Source organism: Salvelinus sp. IW2-2015, linkage group LG34 (assembly GCF_002910315.2).
Source record: "Salvelinus sp. IW2-2015 linkage group LG34, ASM291031v2, whole genome shotgun sequence".
NCBI lineage: Eukaryota > Metazoa > Chordata > Actinopteri > Salmoniformes > Salmonidae > Salvelinus > Salvelinus sp. IW2-2015.
The window spans coordinates 3,328,059-3,345,895 of record NC_036873.1 but is presented as its reverse complement, the minus strand read 5'-3'; the positions used below and the strand labels follow the sequence as shown (position 1 = coordinate 3,345,895).

General features: G+C 41.3%; 1 protein-coding gene across 1 annotated transcript; it reads right to left on the bottom strand.

Moving 5' to 3' along the window:
- Positions 1-1,954: 1,954 nt before the first annotated feature.
- Positions 1,955-16,511, bottom strand: LOC139023651 (uncharacterized). The gene is made up of 7 exons (XM_070437171.1): positions 15,990-16,511; positions 14,285-14,415; positions 13,939-14,103; positions 10,471-10,635; positions 9,725-9,836; positions 9,374-9,501; positions 1,955-6,493 (listed from the first exon to the last, which is right to left on the bottom strand). Exons 1-7 carry the CDS (start codon positions 16,270-16,272, stop codon positions 5,450-5,452), a joined length of 2,028 nt encoding a protein of 675 aa, XP_070293272.1. The 5' UTR covers positions 16,273-16,511; the 3' UTR covers positions 1,955-5,449.
- Between the last annotated feature and the right edge of the window lie 1,326 nt (positions 16,512-17,837).

Below are 17,837 nucleotides of genomic sequence, written 5' to 3'. Positions count from 1 at the left end.
TTATATTGGGCAGACAGACCAGTTCCCTACCTCCTCCCGCTGCCACCTGCCTCCTCCATTTTTTGGGGTAATGCTGTAATCAATTGGTTGTACTCTTGGATTTAGCAGACCTTCCCGTACAATTCTGATAACTCCATGAAAGACACAACTCTACCATTCCAATTTACAATATCATTTAAGAACAAAATACCCTTTTCAAACATCTATCCCATAAATACAGCTATTTTATCAACCAGCACATTTGAGTTCAGCCATAATATTTGTTCTATCTTTTCAGGGGATGAAATTGTAGCTAGCTCTGCAATGCTTGTTTGAAAATGAGTGATACTTTGAAAAAAGTATAATTTTCAATTAATTAAAAATTAGACATGTCAATCGGCAAAGGCAATTTTTAAACAATGGATGAGCTTTTCTTAGTAATCTACTTGTGAACCATTTAGGGTTCAAGTACAACTTTTGAATAAGTGAAGCTTTTAGAGAGAGGTTTAGTGCTTTTATATTTAATCATCTCAACCCACCCAATTAATATTAATTATATAGATAGGCACGCTTTATTTTGTCTGGTTTAGCATCCCAGATAAAGCAAAATATTTTTTGCTTATATGATTTGAAAAACAAATCATCAGTAGTAGGCAGCGCCATAAGTAAGTGAGTAAACTGAGATATGACTAAGGAGTTAAATCAGGGCAATTTTTTTCCATGGATGCAGGATCTTGTCTATTTTTACAAGTTTTCTATTGAAATTCATTGTGGAGAGCTTATTTATATCTTTGGTGATATGAATACCAAGTATGTCTACATCGACGTGTGGGGGCTAAACTCATGACTATGATTACATTTCCATTATTAGCAGCATCTAGGCTGTCCACTTTGAAGAGCTGAAACAGAATGGCTATATAAGGAATGGAACATATATGACCAGGGCCCGCTACCATTATAACCTATACAGCTGTCAGATGTGGCCGTTAACAAGCAAGAACTGAGATGGAAAGATAATGGTGGCGAAAGGTCAAGGGAAGTTATTTTCATTTATACGTTATGCAAAGACGGAATACTATAAAGGCAGGGCTCTGTGATATGAGAATTTAGCTTTTTCCATGGAATTGCTTGGCTTTGTTACTTTGTAATAAAGTCTAACTGAATCTACAAGTTCCGGTGTCTGTGCAAATATTTGACTCAATATTTTTCCACTACAAACGTCAGCCCATTTTATAGGTAAACTGCAGGGTAATGTAAAAGTTGTATTTTTTAAAGATCCAAAAAGTAATATTGTTCACTTATCTTAATTAAGTTTTAGTCCAGAAAAGTTATCTAGATCATCAATGAGACATTGCAGGGATCTAGCTTGCGGACTTAATATAAAACTTCAGTCATCTGCATACATGTTTTTAAGCCTTGGATTTCTGATCCTCCTAATGTTGTTATTGTGTCTGATTTTAATAGCTAGCATTTCGATGGCCATAACGAATAGATATGGTGACAGTGAACACCCTTGTTTAACTCCTTATTTTTGTAATAGATTACATTAGATCGTTCTTGAATAAGTCCTTCTAGATCTTTTTGTTTTTTCTCTTAACTTATTTTGTATCTCTGTAGTATCGTTTTTATTGCTATCTACCTGTACTATTAGTTCAAGTATTTCCCTTGTTAGTCCTGTCTCTTTAGCCAGAAACTGCCTTTTTATTATTGATGAATATTGAATTGAATGACCTCTGAAGGTACATCTAAAGGTATCCCAAACAATAAGGGGATTTGCTGAACCAACATTATACTGGAAAAATTCAGTTCTAAATGATTTTGTCCCCGTCCACGTGGAAATTCTATAAGAGTTATGTGAAGGCCAATTAGATGATGATCCAATCGCATTCTGTCTCCTGTTAAAAACTTTTTTAACCTTTGATGCAAGAGTGAAAGAGACAAGAAAGTAGTCTAGACGACTAGCTTGATTAAGTCTCCTCCATGTATATCTCACTAGGTCAGGGTTTTTTAGTCTCCAAATATCCACCATTTCTAATGTGTCCATAATATTTGTAATTTCTTTAAGGGCACGGTGATGATAGTTTGTAGAGTGATTTCCTTTACGGTCCATTGAGGTACTTAACACTGTGTTATAGTCTCCCACCATAATGATCTGATCATTTGTTGCCTGTAAGTTCAATAAATTGGTATAAATAGTTTCGAAGAAGTATGGATCATCCTGATTTGGACTATATAGATTAATGAGCCAAATCTCTTTTTCGTCCACTTTCATATTCAAAAAGATCCAGCTTCCTTGAGAATCATTACTGACTATTTGCACATTCAGATCGAAGTTTTTGTTAATTAATATCATCACACCTTTTGAGTTCCTTTGTCCATGACCGAAAATTATTTCACCACCACATTCCTTTTTCCACGCAACTTCATCTAAGGATGTAGAGTGAGTTTCCTGTAAACAGTATATGTTATATTCCTTTTTTTTAGCCATGTAAAGACTGATATTTTTTTTATTATCTGCTAAACCGTTACAATTATAACTGGCTATACTTATTTCACCCCTTACCATAACTAGATACTATACTCAGTCTAAATTGACCATAATTAGTGCTTGTAAAGTTACTGCCATCAGAGGTATTATGACGGTCAAAATTAGAGCTTTCAGGTCTGATATTTAGAATTCAAGAAATAGGTTCTAGAAATGTGTTTTATTCAGTTGCCTGTTTGCCTGTGAGCCAATGCCACAGATGTTAGAAAATTGAGACAAGATATTATGTGTGTAGTAAATCGTAGGTTGATGTGTATAATATTTGATGTGATTTAGTGAGAGTGTGTACAATGTCTGTATAAGATTAAGACTATAATGTGTGATGTCCAAATACATAACCCTGCCAATTTGCATGGTTGTCTATGTGTGTAACATGTAGTGCGTATAGCCTTAATATTGTTAGATTCTGGGTTAAACTTGGAACATTGTTATACTCAGAAGTATAGTATCTAAGGATTGAAAGAGACTGATTTTTACATCAGAAGTTAATGGTCATCTGTAGGAGCCAGATGGCTTTGGAATGTGTTAGGGGAGACGGGTAGAGATCTTTGGATAAGGTGTCAAGGGGGTTGAGGTCAGGTCAGATTCCCTGAAGGGAGAAACAATGGTTTGTTATCCTATCACTTTGTCTTCCTGTCTAACAATAAAATATGTAAGGATTGGTGAGAAGGGGGGAGTGCCTAAATTGGAGTATATATACTTGTGGTGGTGGAAAATGTTTTTGTCTGAATGCAGCTGTATTGACCCTTTGAGCAGAATAAACTTGGTTAAGCTTTCATAAATGTCCATTGAGTTTTTTACTCTGAGAATTAGAACCTAACAATATTCATGATGATAATTGTAATCCATATTGTATCATAATTACCTTTAACATCATTGAAAAACACATCCCAGCATTTCCATAGCAATTGACGTTTCAAATGATTTTGAAAGAGACCTTACATTACTATAGACGGCTTCACTACAGTACAAATGTATCCCGTACAATATGTTATTATTCCCCAATGTCCCTATTCTGATATCTTCCCCTTGCTTGTTGTAAACATGTAGACAAAGACATAGACAAACAAGAAGCATTAAATTATAGAACAGTTCGACAATAGAGGGAGAGTGGGAGAAAAGAGAAGAGTGAGAGAAGAGAGCGAGATCAAGTATGTATGTATAAGTCCGTATGTGTAAGCGAGCATGTAATTGAGTACGTGTGTTCATATCCACTTCATAGTGTTCAGATATTTTTACAGTTCCCATACTTTCTTTTTTTCGTAACCCTGTAGAATTTAGTACAGCCATGGTGTTATGGAGCTGTCTCGGAATAGCTGTCCATCTATAAAGAGTTTGTCCACAATGAGAAAGGCACACTTAGCCATCTCCCTCTGTTGCCTCTGTACAGGATACAGTCTCTTGCGACGTTCGTTTATCTCCCATGGAAATTGGTCAATAAGACTGAATTTGGTCCCTTTAAGCTCCCTTCCCCTGCTTTTGATCAGCTCCTTTTGTTGGTAGTGTTCACATTTTGCGATGATCGGTCGGGGACCCTTGGTCTTGTCACTCTGAGCTCCAAGTCTCTGTACTCGGTGGAAAGACACCTTGTTTACAGTCTCTAGAGGAAGTTTCAAGGTGGATTGCATGAAGTCTCTGATCACGCCCTCTGGATTATTGGATGCATCCTTAGGATTCCGAGAAAATATAAAATTTTCACGCATGCTACGACTTTGTATATCGAGTAGCGACTCCCTCATCACTCTGTTTTCCCTAAGTTGACAATCCATGTTGGAATTGTGGATTTTTACCTTGGCTGTGAGTGTATTGTTCTCTCCTTGGAGCATGAGAATTTTACTCTGGCTAAACTCCCCCCTCAGCCCTGCTACTTCCTCACACAACTGTTCCAGTGTTGCATGGATTCCAGCCAGAGCACTAGCCTCTAGTGCATGGATTCCAGCCAGAGCACTAGCCTCTAGTGCATGGATTCCAGCCAGAGCACTAGCCTCTACTTAAACGGTAAGTAAATCGTCTGTCTGTAGATTAATGTGTCTTTTTTGGGGGGGGGGTTCTTTTGTGAGATAGCCGGATCTTTCCATGATGGAGTATGTTGTTCCTCCATAGCGTAAAGCTGTTGATACTCGTCGATTTCCCTCAGGATCTCCTTAGTATCCAGGTTGGCTCTTTACTGCAACCAGTTGTTTACAAAAAGTTTTTAACAATGCGTCTTTCCCACGACAACGACCGGTGTTTTTGTAGTACAGCCACCTAGCACTGTTGTTTGGTTAGCTGTGTTTCCTAGCTGTTAAAAGCTAACTGCGCCTCGGAATCCACGCAAAAACAGGTTTGGTCCATATCTTCCCTACTATATGTCAAGTAGCTGGCAGGTAGCCTAGCAGTTAAGAACCAAAAGTCACTGGTTCAAGTCTCCATGCCGACTAGGTGAGAAATCTGTTGATGAGACCTTGATCAAGGCACTTAACCCTAATTGCTCCTGTAAGTCGCTCTGGTTAAGAGCGTCTTCTAAATGACTAAAATGTAAATAAAAGTAAGTAAACATGAATTAAGGCACTATCATTTCCTCACTATAAAACACAAGTATCAACCTAAAGGGCCAGTTTCACTCTTCATCAGGAAAGCATTTTTACAGACACCTTCACACCAAACATCACCATATCATCTACTCTACCTCATCATAATCATTCTTCCCTCATGTCACCTCATCCAGTTCCCTACTGCATCCAAAACCAACAGAATGAACTACAAACTAACTAGTACTACATTACATACACTATTCTCTATACATGGGCTGTGTGCATTTTCTGCTGGTGTATCCTGAGGTAGCTCCTCTCTGAGAAGATCTTGCAGTGTGTACAGGTGAATGGCCTTTCTCCTGTGTGGACCTTCAAGTGCATCTTCAGCTAGTGCTGGTGGGAGAACCTCTTCTCACACTGGGGGCAGCTGTAGACTTTCTCCCGTGTGGACCTTCTGGTGCCTCTTCAGGTTGCCAGCATGGGCAAAGCGCATGTGACACTGGGTACAGCTGAAGGGCTTCTCTCCATTGTGGACACTCCTATGTCTGATAAGGTTACTCAGGAAGGAGAAGCTCTTGTAACACAGCTTACACTTGAAGGGCCTCTCCTTGGTGTGAATGGTCTGGTGCTCCTTCACATAGTTTGCTTTAGCAAAGCGCTTCCCACACGTTGGGCAGATGTACAGCTTGTCGGCGTCCGTCCTAATGCTCGACCTCCCACGTTGTGACCCAATGACACCTGAGGAGGTAGAAGCAGGAGCCACCACCCTCAGGTGGTTAATCTTTGAACTCCTTCCTTGACCTTTAGCCATTGTCTGGGTGTTGTTGGAATTGTGTTCTGTGTTATAGGCTAGGTACCTCTTGTTGTGAATGCCCATCCTGACCCTGTCTGTATTGGTGGGGTAACCAGGAGGTAACTGGGGAAGACTAGACCCAGGTCCAGGCCTTCTATGAACCCAGTCACCAGGCATTAGATGTGACCCTGAAGGAGAAGACACACTTCCTGTTAGACTCCCACCAGGGGGGTCTCCTGTCACTCTCTGTGAAGGCTGAAACTCAGGGTAACCTGCTCTGTTCATCATGGATACTGTGGTGTTTGTATCATAGGAACAGGAGGGTCTATCTCTATCAGCCCAAGGCCCGGCTTCATCCCTGCACTGAGACTGTGAAGAGAAGGATCTGGGCTGCAGACTGGATCCCTGAGTGGAGCCTCTGTCTCTCTGATGACCACCAGGACTGAGGTTGTTCAGTCCACTTGTCCACTGGTTGTGTTCTGTGTGGTGGTGGAGGAGTCTCTGTCCCTCTTGGCTGGGTCCTGGTTCCGACTCGGGAAGGAAGAGTGACGGCTCCTGATCCACGGTTCTGGTCCTGGGCCAGGGTATGTGATCAGTTGCTTCAGAGGTCCACTCTCTCCCACCAGTAACACTGGTTATAAGCAGGTCTTCATGGACTGCAGACTGCAAACAAAGATTGTACAGAAAAGCATATAAGAAACTCTTTGCTGTACATATAGAAACATGACATGATATAATAAAATGTTAACGACAGTCAAGCCCATCTCTAACACTGTGATTCAAGTACCTAACAATATGGAGCCATTGGAGTTTATTGAGTTTATTATAAAAAATGTCCTTGTGTGTTGATTAAAGAATTAAGTATAATGTTGTGGTTCGACTGAAATAAGAGAAACTCAGTCCCTGCAATGATACAAAAATAACCAGGTCAGTCAGCACAGAGTCAATTTTGTATTTAATTTAAAGAAAATGATCATACAATCACAAAACATGAAGTTGAGTAATTTTATTACACAAAGCAATACATGTGACAGGTACAATAACTTTTCTCACTATGGTAACAATTGACCTTTTCTGTAAATCTGGTGCACTCGGTTTAATGTTAAGATACTTTGGAAAAGGTTCAACATTTACATTTCATACAGCTTCACTACTTCTTGTCAAGTAAACATGAATTAAGGCACCATCCTTATCTCACTTTCAAACACCAGTATCAACCTAAAAAGGGACGAAGTTGTCACTCTTCATCAGTGAAGAATATACAGTTGAAGTCGGAAGTTTACATACACTTAGGTTGGAGTCATGAAAACTTGTTTTTCAACCACTCCACAAATTTCTTGTTAACTATAGTTTTGGCAAGTTGGTTAGGACATCTACTTTGTGCATGACACAAGTAATTTTTCTTTAGAAGTTTCTGACAGGCTAATTGACATAATTTGAGTCAATTGGAGGTGTAACTGTGGATGTATTTCAAGGACTACCTTCAAACTCAGTGCCTCTTTGCTTGACATCATGGGAAAATCAAAATAAATCAGCCAAGAACTCCACAACTACAAGTCTGGTTCATCCTTGGGAGCAATTTCCAAACGCCTGAAGGTACCACGTTCATCTGTACAAACAATAGTACGCAAGTATAAACACCATGGGACCACGCAGCCGTCATACCGCTCAGGAAGGAGACGTGTTCTGTCTCCTAGAGATGAACGTACTTTGGTGCGAAAAGTGCAAATCAATCGCAGAACAACAGCAAAGGACCTTGTGAAGATGCTGGAGGAAACAGGTACAAAAGTATCTATATCCACAGTAAAACAAAGTCCTATATCGACATAACCTGAAAGGCCGCTGAGCAAGGAAGAAGCCACTGCTCCAAAACCACCATAAAAAAGCCAGACTACGGTTTGCAACTGCACATGGGGACAAAGATCGTACTTTTTGGAGAAATGTCCTCTGGTCTGATGAAACAAAAATAGAACTGTTTGGCCATAATGACCATCATTACATTTGGAGGAAAAAGGGGGAGGCTTGCAAGCCGAAGAACACCATCCCAACCGTGAAGCACAGGGGTGGCAGAATCATGCTGTGGGGGTGCTTTGCTGCAGGAGGGACTGGTGCACTTCACAAAATAGATGGCATCATGTGGAAGGAAAATTATGTGGATATATTGAAGCAACATCTCAAGACATCAGTCAGGAAGTTAAAGCTTGGTCGCAAATGGGTCTTCCAAATGGACAATGACCCCATGCATACTTCCAAAGTTGTGGCAAAATGGCTTAAGGACAGCAAAGTCAAGGTATTGGAGTGGCCATCACAAAGCCCTGACCACAATCCCATAGAAAATGTGTGGGCAGAACTGAAAAAGCGTGTGCGAGCAAGGAGGCCTACAAACCTGACTCAGTTACAGCAGCTCTGTCAGGAGGAATGGGCCACAATTCACCCAACTTATTGTGGGAAGCTTGTGGAAGGCTACCCGAAACGTTTGACCCAAGTTAAACACAATGCTACCAAATACTAATTGAGTGTATGTAAACTTCTGACCCACTGGGAATGTGATGAAAGAAATAACATCTGAAATAAATCATTCTCTCTACTATTATTCTGACATTTTACTTTCTTAAAATAAAGTGGTGATCCTAACTGACCTAAGACAGGGAATTTGTACTAAGATTAAATGTCAGGAATTGTGAAAACTGAGTTTAAATGTATTTGGCTAAGGTGTATGTAAACTTCCGACTTCAACTGTATATCTAAAACCAACAGAATTAACTAAAAGCGAACTAATATTACATGTCACTATACTCTACACATGGGCCGTGTGCATTTTCTGCTGACAAAACCAGAGGTAGCTCCTCTCTGAGAACCTCATCCTGCAGTGCGTACAGGTGAATGGCCTCTCTCCTGTGTGGACCTTCAGATGCCTCTTCAGGTGGTGCTGGTAAGAGAACCTCTTCTCACACAGGTGGCAGCCAAATTATTTCTCCCCCGTGTGCATCCTCTGGTGGATCTCCACCTGTTTGGGGAAACTGAATGCTTTCCCACAGAATGCTTTCCCACAGAATGAACACGGGAAGCGCTTCTCTTTGCCACCGGATCTACTGATAGCGTCTCTACTACTGTCATTTGTCAATGGTCTTGTGTAGCCATTTAGTATTGAGGCACTGGCACTGTTTGATGTCTGGTTAAACAGAGTGTGAGGAGGACGAAGGCCAGGGAGTGTCTGTGTTGTAGCTGGGTCCATGTTCCAGTTGCTAGATCCTATAGAAGGCAGGCTGAAGGCAGCACCTGTTAGGGGGTTAACCTGAGGCAAAATCAGTCTCTCTGAATCACAACTATAGGAGCATGAAACAGCATCGCTAGCCGAGTCTGTCTGTTCTCTCCAGCCGTATATGGACACGTCCCCGCAGACCAAATCTACACCTCGCCCTGGTCTCAGCCTGTCTTGTCTTGTCGACTAAGTTTGGATTTTGTTTTGTGTTCGACTGTCTGTTTCTGGTTAACAGTGTTGTTCCCCAGCCCAGAATTGAGGATGCTGTCACATCCACTGACCTCCACTATGTCGCCTCTGGTCCTGGCCTGCTCTGTGATGTTGTCCCTTGGGCCCTTGGCTGCACCCGTCTGAGTCTGGGTATCCATGATGGCTGCCCAGTCTCCTCTGTTAGCCTCCAGCCAACCACCTGTAGGAAGAGGGTTTACAAAGCATGACAGAGAGAACTCTACGTGTGGAGTTTCTTTACCTGGTCAATCACCTGGTAAAGTTAAGACATTATGTGTTTTTGTATGTAAACATAAGTTACATTGATTTCATTTTATGAATGAAGAAAACACTATAGCCAGGTGCATCACTATTCCCATTTAAGATATATTACTGTATGTAGGCTATATGTATTTCTCTCTTACCTTGCTCCCCCATCTTTAGTACACTCAGCAGATCAATGCTCTCTGGTCCGTCCTCTATCGTCTCCTCTTTGACCAGCAGCAGATCAGGCTTCCCATCCTCCATGTCTACTGACTGTAAGAGATACAGAGTGAGAGGATGTTGGATCAAGAAATCTGATATGAGCACCCTGCTATGGAACATCTTCTGATTGGGCAATGAAGGATTGCTATGAGTACTATGCAAAAGTGTTAGTTGATTTGATTACTTGACACTCTAATGGTTCCCGAGGGGCGTAGCAGTCTAAGGCACTGAGATGCAGTGCTAGAGGCGTCACTACAGACCCTGGTTCGATCCCAGGCTGTATCACAACTGGCCGTGATCAGGAGTCCCATAGGGCGGCGCACAATTGGCCCAGCATCGTCCGGGTTAGGGGAGGGTTTGGCTGGGGTAGGCTGTCATTGTAAAATAAGAACTTGTTCTTAACTAACTTCCCTAGTTAAATAAAGGTTCAATAAAAAATAAATAGAAATGGTTAGATCATTTAAAGGCATGGTCCCACACTTAAGACAAAATTAATCAATAGCTGGGCCCGTATCACAAAATAATCTCAGAGTAGGAGTGCTGATCTAGGATCTTTCCATATAATCTTATACATTATGATCTAAAAGGCTAAACTGATCCTAGATCAGTATTCCTACTCTGAGAAACTTTGTGGATACAGGCACTGACCTAATACCATTCAGACAGTAGTTCACAGTGGGCTCACCTCAGTGAGACTGTGTGTGGTCCTGTGCTGCTCAGCTGGTTCCTCTGTGGGTTCAGGAGGAGGTGTAGTCTGGTTGTCCTCCATGACCATGGTCTCCTCAGGGTTCCCCAGATCCTCCTCACACCCCTCCTCCTTCACTAGCAGCACCTCTGGACCCTCCTCCTCCTGGAAGAGTCAGGTGATACAGATTACACAGATTTACACACCTCAGGTACACACGTACACACATAAACACTTTCAACATGGGGTGTTTACCCATCCCCACTACATTTGAGTGCTTTACTGTAGTTACAGAATGACTTGTTGTTAAACCCATCATGGTGGACATAAATATGTTGTGGATAAAAATAAGTCAGCTATGATAAGTCAAAAGTCATCATCAGACAAACCTGACTAAACTATAATGACGTGTACAGTAGGTGTTTGTTAGTGTGTGGGTATGTGTAGGTATATTTAGTAAGTGTATATTGGTTATAAAGCACTGGTGGGTGTATGCAGAATAGGGTGACATCAGATGTGATGTATACTAAAGAGAGTCTCAATGAAAGTCTTAGAATAAAAAGTCCCATTTTGTGTTTATTAAACAGAAACACATTTTAAATACACCATATGAAAACCACACACACAAGTCAACAACAAATCTGCATGTACTTGATGAACTGTATTCATTTTCTCATTAAAAGTGTCTCAGGAATTTTTTCAAATAAAAAACACGAATATATCTTGATTAGATAAGTATTCAACCCGAGTCAAAACATGTTAGAATCACCTTTGGCAACGATTACAGCTGTGAGACTTTCTGGGTATGTTCCTGAGAGCTTTGCACACCTGTATTGTACAATATTTGCACATTATTCTTAAAACATGCTCTTCATGCTCTGTCAAGTTGGTTGTTGATCATTAGACAGACAGACATTTTCAAGTCTTGCCATAGATTTTCAAGCAGATTGAAGTCAAAACTGTAACTAGGCCACTCAGGAACATTCAATGTCGTCTTGGTATGCAACGACAGCGTATATTTGGCCTTGTGTTTAAGGTTATTGTCCTGCTGCAAGGTGAATTCATTTCCCAGTGTCTGTTGGAAAGCAGACTGACCCAGGTTTTCCTCTAGGATTTTGCCTGTGCTTAGCTCTATTCTGTTTCTTTTTATGATAAAAAACTCAGAGTCCTTGCCGATGACAAGCACACCCATAACATGATGCAGTCACCACCATGCTTGAAAATATGTAGTGTGGTACTCAGTTATGGGTTGTTTTGGATTTGCCCCAAACATAACGCTTTGTATTCAGGACAAAGTTAATTTCTTAGCCACATTTCTTGCAGTTTTACTTTAGTGCCTATTTGCAAACAGGATGCATGTTTAGGAATATTTGTATGTACAGGCTTCCTTCTTTTCACTCTGTCAATTAGGTTAGTATTGTAGAGTATCTACAATGCCTTTCATCCATCCTCAGTTTTCTCCTATCACAGCCATTAAACTCTGTAACTGTTTCAAAGTCACCATTGGCCTCATGGTAAAGTCGCTGAGTGGTTTCTTTCCTCTCTGGCAACTGAGTTAGGAAGGATGCCTGTATACTTTTAGTGACTGTGTGTATTGATACACCATCCAAAGTGTAATTAATAACTTCCTCACGCTCAAAGGGATATTCAATACCTGCTTTTATTTTACCAATATGTTCCCTTCTTTGCGAGGCATTGGAAAACCTTCCTGGTCTTTGTGGTTGAATCTGTGTTTGAAATTCACTGCTCGACTGAGGGACCTGACAATTATCTGTATGTGTGACAGAGACGAGGTAGTCATTCAAAAATCATGTTAAACACTATGCAACTTATGTGACACATTTTTACTCCTGAACTTATTTAGGCTATCCATAACAAAGGGGTTGAATACTTATTGACTCAAGACATTTCAGCTTTTCATTTTTTATTCATTTGTAAAAATGTCTTAAAACATAATTCCACTTTCACATTATGGGGTATTGTGTGTAGGCCAGTAACACAACAAAATGTGGAAAAAGTAAAGTGGCGTGAATACTTTCTGAAGGCACTGTAATTATATGTGTATCACACAATGCCTGACTGCAATATTCTACCCAGGAATATTCAACACTGAAATCTGTTATTCTGACAACAATGAAAATGAACCTTTGTCTTTAAAAGGAAGACTCGTTATGTGGTTGCCACGAGCAGAACCACAGATATTGTGATGAGCATGATGGTCTCACACAGTCACAAAGAGTATCTGCACATGTACACGGGTTCGCTTCACGCTGCTACAAGGTGGTAGCTGCAGGACCAAAACATCAGAGAAGTTTAGCCTTGTGCATCAATGCTCTTAGTTGTTGCAGAAATTGACCAACTACCGCTGTTTACTTTGTGCATCTAAGTCATGTTGCTGAGTCTATCTTTATTGTAGGGTTTGATCTAAACAAACTTTCTATGTTATAGAGTGGAATGATTTTTCTGCTGGTGTATCCGGAGGTAGCTCCTCTCTGAGAACCTCTTCCCGCAGTGCGTACAGACGAACGGCCTCTCTCCCGTGTGAACCTTCAGGTGCGTCTTCAGCAGGTGTTGGCGGGAGAACCTCTTCTCACACTGGGGGCAGCTGTAGGGTTTCTCCCCTGTGTGGACCCTCTGGTGCCTCTTCAGGCTGCCAGACTGGGCGAAGCGCATGTGACACTGGGGGCAGCTGTAAGGTTTCTCTCCCGTGTGGACTCTCTGGTGGATCTCCACATTCTGGGAGCAGCTGAAGCCTTTGTTACAGAACATGCAAAGGAACCGTTTCTCTTTACTATTGCCTGATGTTGCTTCCCCAAGGGCCTTGGCCCTTTGGTCCTTTGAGTTCAATACCTGATCAAAAGGGACACGGCCGTGTAAATCGGAAGGCCCCATCGACGTAGACACTGGGTCGCGATCCCTGAATGCGTGTGAAGGGGAGTGGGTCTCAACATTTGGATTTGTCTCTAAGCTTTCCCTGTAATCTAAGAAATCTCTGCCTTGTGAGTGTCTGTTTCCTAGGGAACTATCTGCATTCCATGTGGAAGGAATGACGCCCTCTACTTTCACAGCCACCTCATCTACCACTATAACCTTCCCTTTCTCATCTAGGCACCCTTCAGAGTATACACTACTACTGTACTGGTTCCAGCCCCCTCTAGACAGATCAGTCTGTGTCTCTAAACCCAAGGGCATGTTGCCAGGGTCCATCTCCGTAGCGTAAGAACAAGACGGATCATCACCACCAGTGTCTATCGCGTCATCATCACCATCCCCACGGCAATGAACCATCCTCTGGTGAAATACCGGTAAGTAGTCAGAACCGGGAGCAGGAGGACAGCCCAGCCTCCCCCGCCCAAGTCTTTCTGGGTCTGATCTGTGGTCAGAACCTGTGTGTAAGAGCCTGTGTGTTACAGTTAAAGTCTTGGTGTCGGTCTCTGACTTGAGGACGGCGTTCTGCGTTCCACTGACCTCCGTGATGCTGTGTCGGGTCCTGGGCTGCGCTGGGACGGTGGTGGGGTCCTCTGTGCTTACAGGGGGCGCTCCAGCCTGGATGTCTCTGCTGTGCCGTGGGTCCTCCTCTCCTTCAGACTTCTCCTGCTTGACTCCAGGACCTGCAGCCTCTGCGTCTCCAGACTGACACAAGAAGAGAGGAGGTTATTACCGGTACATGAGTTGAATTGGATAACAATGTCATAGGGAAGTCTCACAAGCTCCCCTATGGCAGATAAATAAGGATGTACATGTAAGCAAGTGAATAGCTAAGGGGAGCCTTTCTGAAATGAACTGGCCACATTTGACGTACTGTTACACTAACCTCTATCACAATAACGTGCTGGGTTGAGGTTCCACTCCCCTCATCAACAGTGATTGGTTGGTCATCTCTCCATGTATTGTGTCCCGCTGGCTTCACAAAACTCCTGTGGCCTCCAGTGAGATGTCCTTCACCTGAGAGAGTGATTGGGGGAAAAGAGGTGGTTAGGTTAGGCACTGTCAATGCTCAACGATATATTGTACACTATTGATACTGTCTAGAATTGGCAAGGATGTAAGGCTAACACTTTTCATAACTTTTTGATATGCTTTGTATTGATCAATATATTGTTACTTGCATCACATTGTTTTCATTGAGGAAATAATAGGAAATGCAGCACATCAAGAATCTGGTTAGAATATGATATAGTGTCTTTGCACAAGATAGTTAAGTAATCAGGGGAATTATTGCATACAATCCAAAAAGTGACCAAGACCCAATTCTAGGTAACACATGCAGAAGGGAACAGGGAAGAGGCAGTGCGCTATATATGAATGGCGACAGGCTGTGTCATGAACAACATTAGCATGAGCAACAATAGTGGAATGGTTCGCCTTCAAACTGAAAGTCCCCCATTGATGCAAAAGGATAAAAATGGAGGAATCATGCCACAATTGGACTAGATCATTCAAAACAAGGTTGGAATGTTATATAAATCCAACAAAAGACAATTTAGTTTAACGCAACAAAAACTAAATATGTTAAATCGCACTGTGGATGTAGACTTTATAATTGCATTGGAGGCCTACTTATATGCACTGTACAGCCTTATCCCATTTCATGGACCCAAGATCCATAGGTATCAGCCTACTCAGTGACAACCACAGATTACAATTCGGAAAAGTTTACACAAATATTAGCGGCGTAGCTCTTATTGTGTTACTTTAACTGTGGGAAATCACATCACTATTCAGTCTATTGTATTGAACATGCATTTTGCAATGTACACCCTTATACCTATGATCTTGGTAAGGAATAGGCTGTATAATGAGGTGATTTCCCACAGTTAAAGTTCCACAATGCTAATATTTGTTTAAACTATTCACAATTGTGTTCTGTGGGTGTCACTGAGTAGGCTAATACCCCATTTTATGGACCCAAGATCCATAAGTAAGGATGTACATTGCAATGTGAATGTTAAATACGCACAATATTTATTTAACCTTTATTTAAGTTAGGCGAGTCAGTTAAGAAGAAATTCTTATTTACAATGACGGCCTACCCCGGCCAAACTCTAACCCGGATGACGCTGGGCCAATTGTGCGCCACCTTATGGGATAGGCTGAAAGGTGAGGTGATTTCCCACAGTTCCACAATAAGAACTACGACGCAAATATTTCTACAAACTCTTCAGAATTGTAATCTGTGGGTGTCACTGAGTAGGCTGATACCTCATTTCATAGACCCAAGATCCATGGGTAAGGCTGTATGTACACTGCAATATAATAATGCCCCAATTTAATTCTGTAGTCTATACATCCACAGTACAATTTCAACAGACTTGTACTTTTGTCAAATTAACTAATTAGTATTTTGTTGAATTTATATAAACAACATTACAACCTGGTTTAGCATTATCTATTGTGGCATGATTCCACTATTTTTATCAGTTTGAATCATTTTCAATGGGTTACTTTTATTTTGAATGCGGATTCCACTTTTGTTGTGCACGCTGATGTTGTTCACAACACACTTATGCAAACGGTACCTCTTGACATTTCTCTGTTTCGGTCGATGATCTTGACACTGCTGGGGCGACTGGTGAGGATGCGCTCTCGCATTGTCCTCTCTGCGCGCTCCCGTGATACCTTCAGTTCCTGTAGCTGTAGTTTCCTTCGCAATCCCCTGTTTTCTTTCTGGCTTTGAGTTATTTCCAAACGTAACACTGCATAGTCGTCGTCTACGAGTTTACAGATCTCTGCTACAGCTGCATTCGCTAGCACCTCCATGATGGAGGCTATTTGAGTGTGAAAAACCATACAGTTAGCCATTGTTCGCTAGCGCTACCTAGATAACATCTATCAACCAAGTCCAGTCGCCAGCGCGTATTAAACACTACACGCTGCAAGTATGTGGTACTGTGCAGTTAACTGAGTAATCTATTGAGTTCCAGGGTGTTAATAAACGTCAAAATAACAATGAAAACGCTCAAATGGAAATTGTTCTTAGTCACTGTTCACTTTCTGTTTACTTCTTCTACGTGTGAGTTTCCGGTAGATTGGACGCTGTGTTGGTTATTGTTGCCTTTCACAGGTCGGAGTGTGAATTGCACATTTTGTCACAAAAATAATGTAAATGGAGAAAATAAATTGCACCACCATCTAACCCACAAAATGTATACAGCACTATACCCCTTTTTTATTTTTTTTTACATCTCGCACTATTTTTAATTATTTATTTACATTTTTGAATTTCAATAACTCTTTGGTCATATGACCTACTGACTTCAAACAAGGTTCAGAATGTACACTCAGTGGGCCTACACATTGCACACCCTTTAGTTTGTCCATTTTCATCTAACAAGTTTTTACATAAATTTTTCAAACTTTCAAATGTCAATAGCTCCTTGGTCATGTGACCTACTGACTTCAAACAAGGTTCAGAATGTCCACTGACTACCCTTATATAGTCAGTGGACTACAGTTATTCCATCGTTCTGGATCTAATACATATTAGCATTTTACATACATTCATAAGTGTCATATTTTTTTTTACATACTGTGAAAAACTCTAGGCTGCGGGCTCTGTCACTTTCAGACATGCACAGAGCAGACTGAAAAGGGAAAGGTAGCTCTTGACTTGAACCACAGGGGTTCTCTGTAAAGAGAGAGTAATCCAAAAGGCACAGACACACCCCTTGACTTTCAATTGGCACCCTTGATCTGTATGTATTCTCACCTGATTGGTCTCCGTGGTGCTTAGTCAATGGGAACTCTGTTGCAGGCCCCATCATAAAGTTTTTACACAGTCTGGCTGTCTGACTAAAGTGCCAGAGGTATGAGGAGATACATCCTCCTTTGTATTTATGGGAACAAATATTTCCTAACACTTTGGATCCTATTCTTGGGCAGTTAGAAGACACAATGCATCAATGCAAAAAAATATATAAATTACTAATTACTGTCCATGAGTAACCTCAACCTTGTAGGTCTGTGGGTGTTTGGGCCAATAAAGTGCCAACTCAATTCTACCACTGACTAGTCTCTCATGCCCCTATGAACGGGGACACAGGGCAATAGTTTTTAATCTAAACCAGCCCTTTTTTACTGGAGTACACTAACCCCTAATTGGGGCTCTTTTCTTGACACATAGTAGCAGTTTACCAGATAAGAAGTCAAGAAGATCAAAAAGTAGATTGTTGTAAGGGTGTATTACGTCCTGTGCTGGCCACATTGTCATATCCATTCTGGATTCTGAGTGGTAAAATCATAGCTGAAAAATGCCTCTGTATGTGTATACTGTATGTGGGAATGTCTTATGTCCGTCCTACATGTAGTGTTGATACATGGAATAAACTGCATATATCATAAATTGCTATTGCAAATAGAAGTATTAT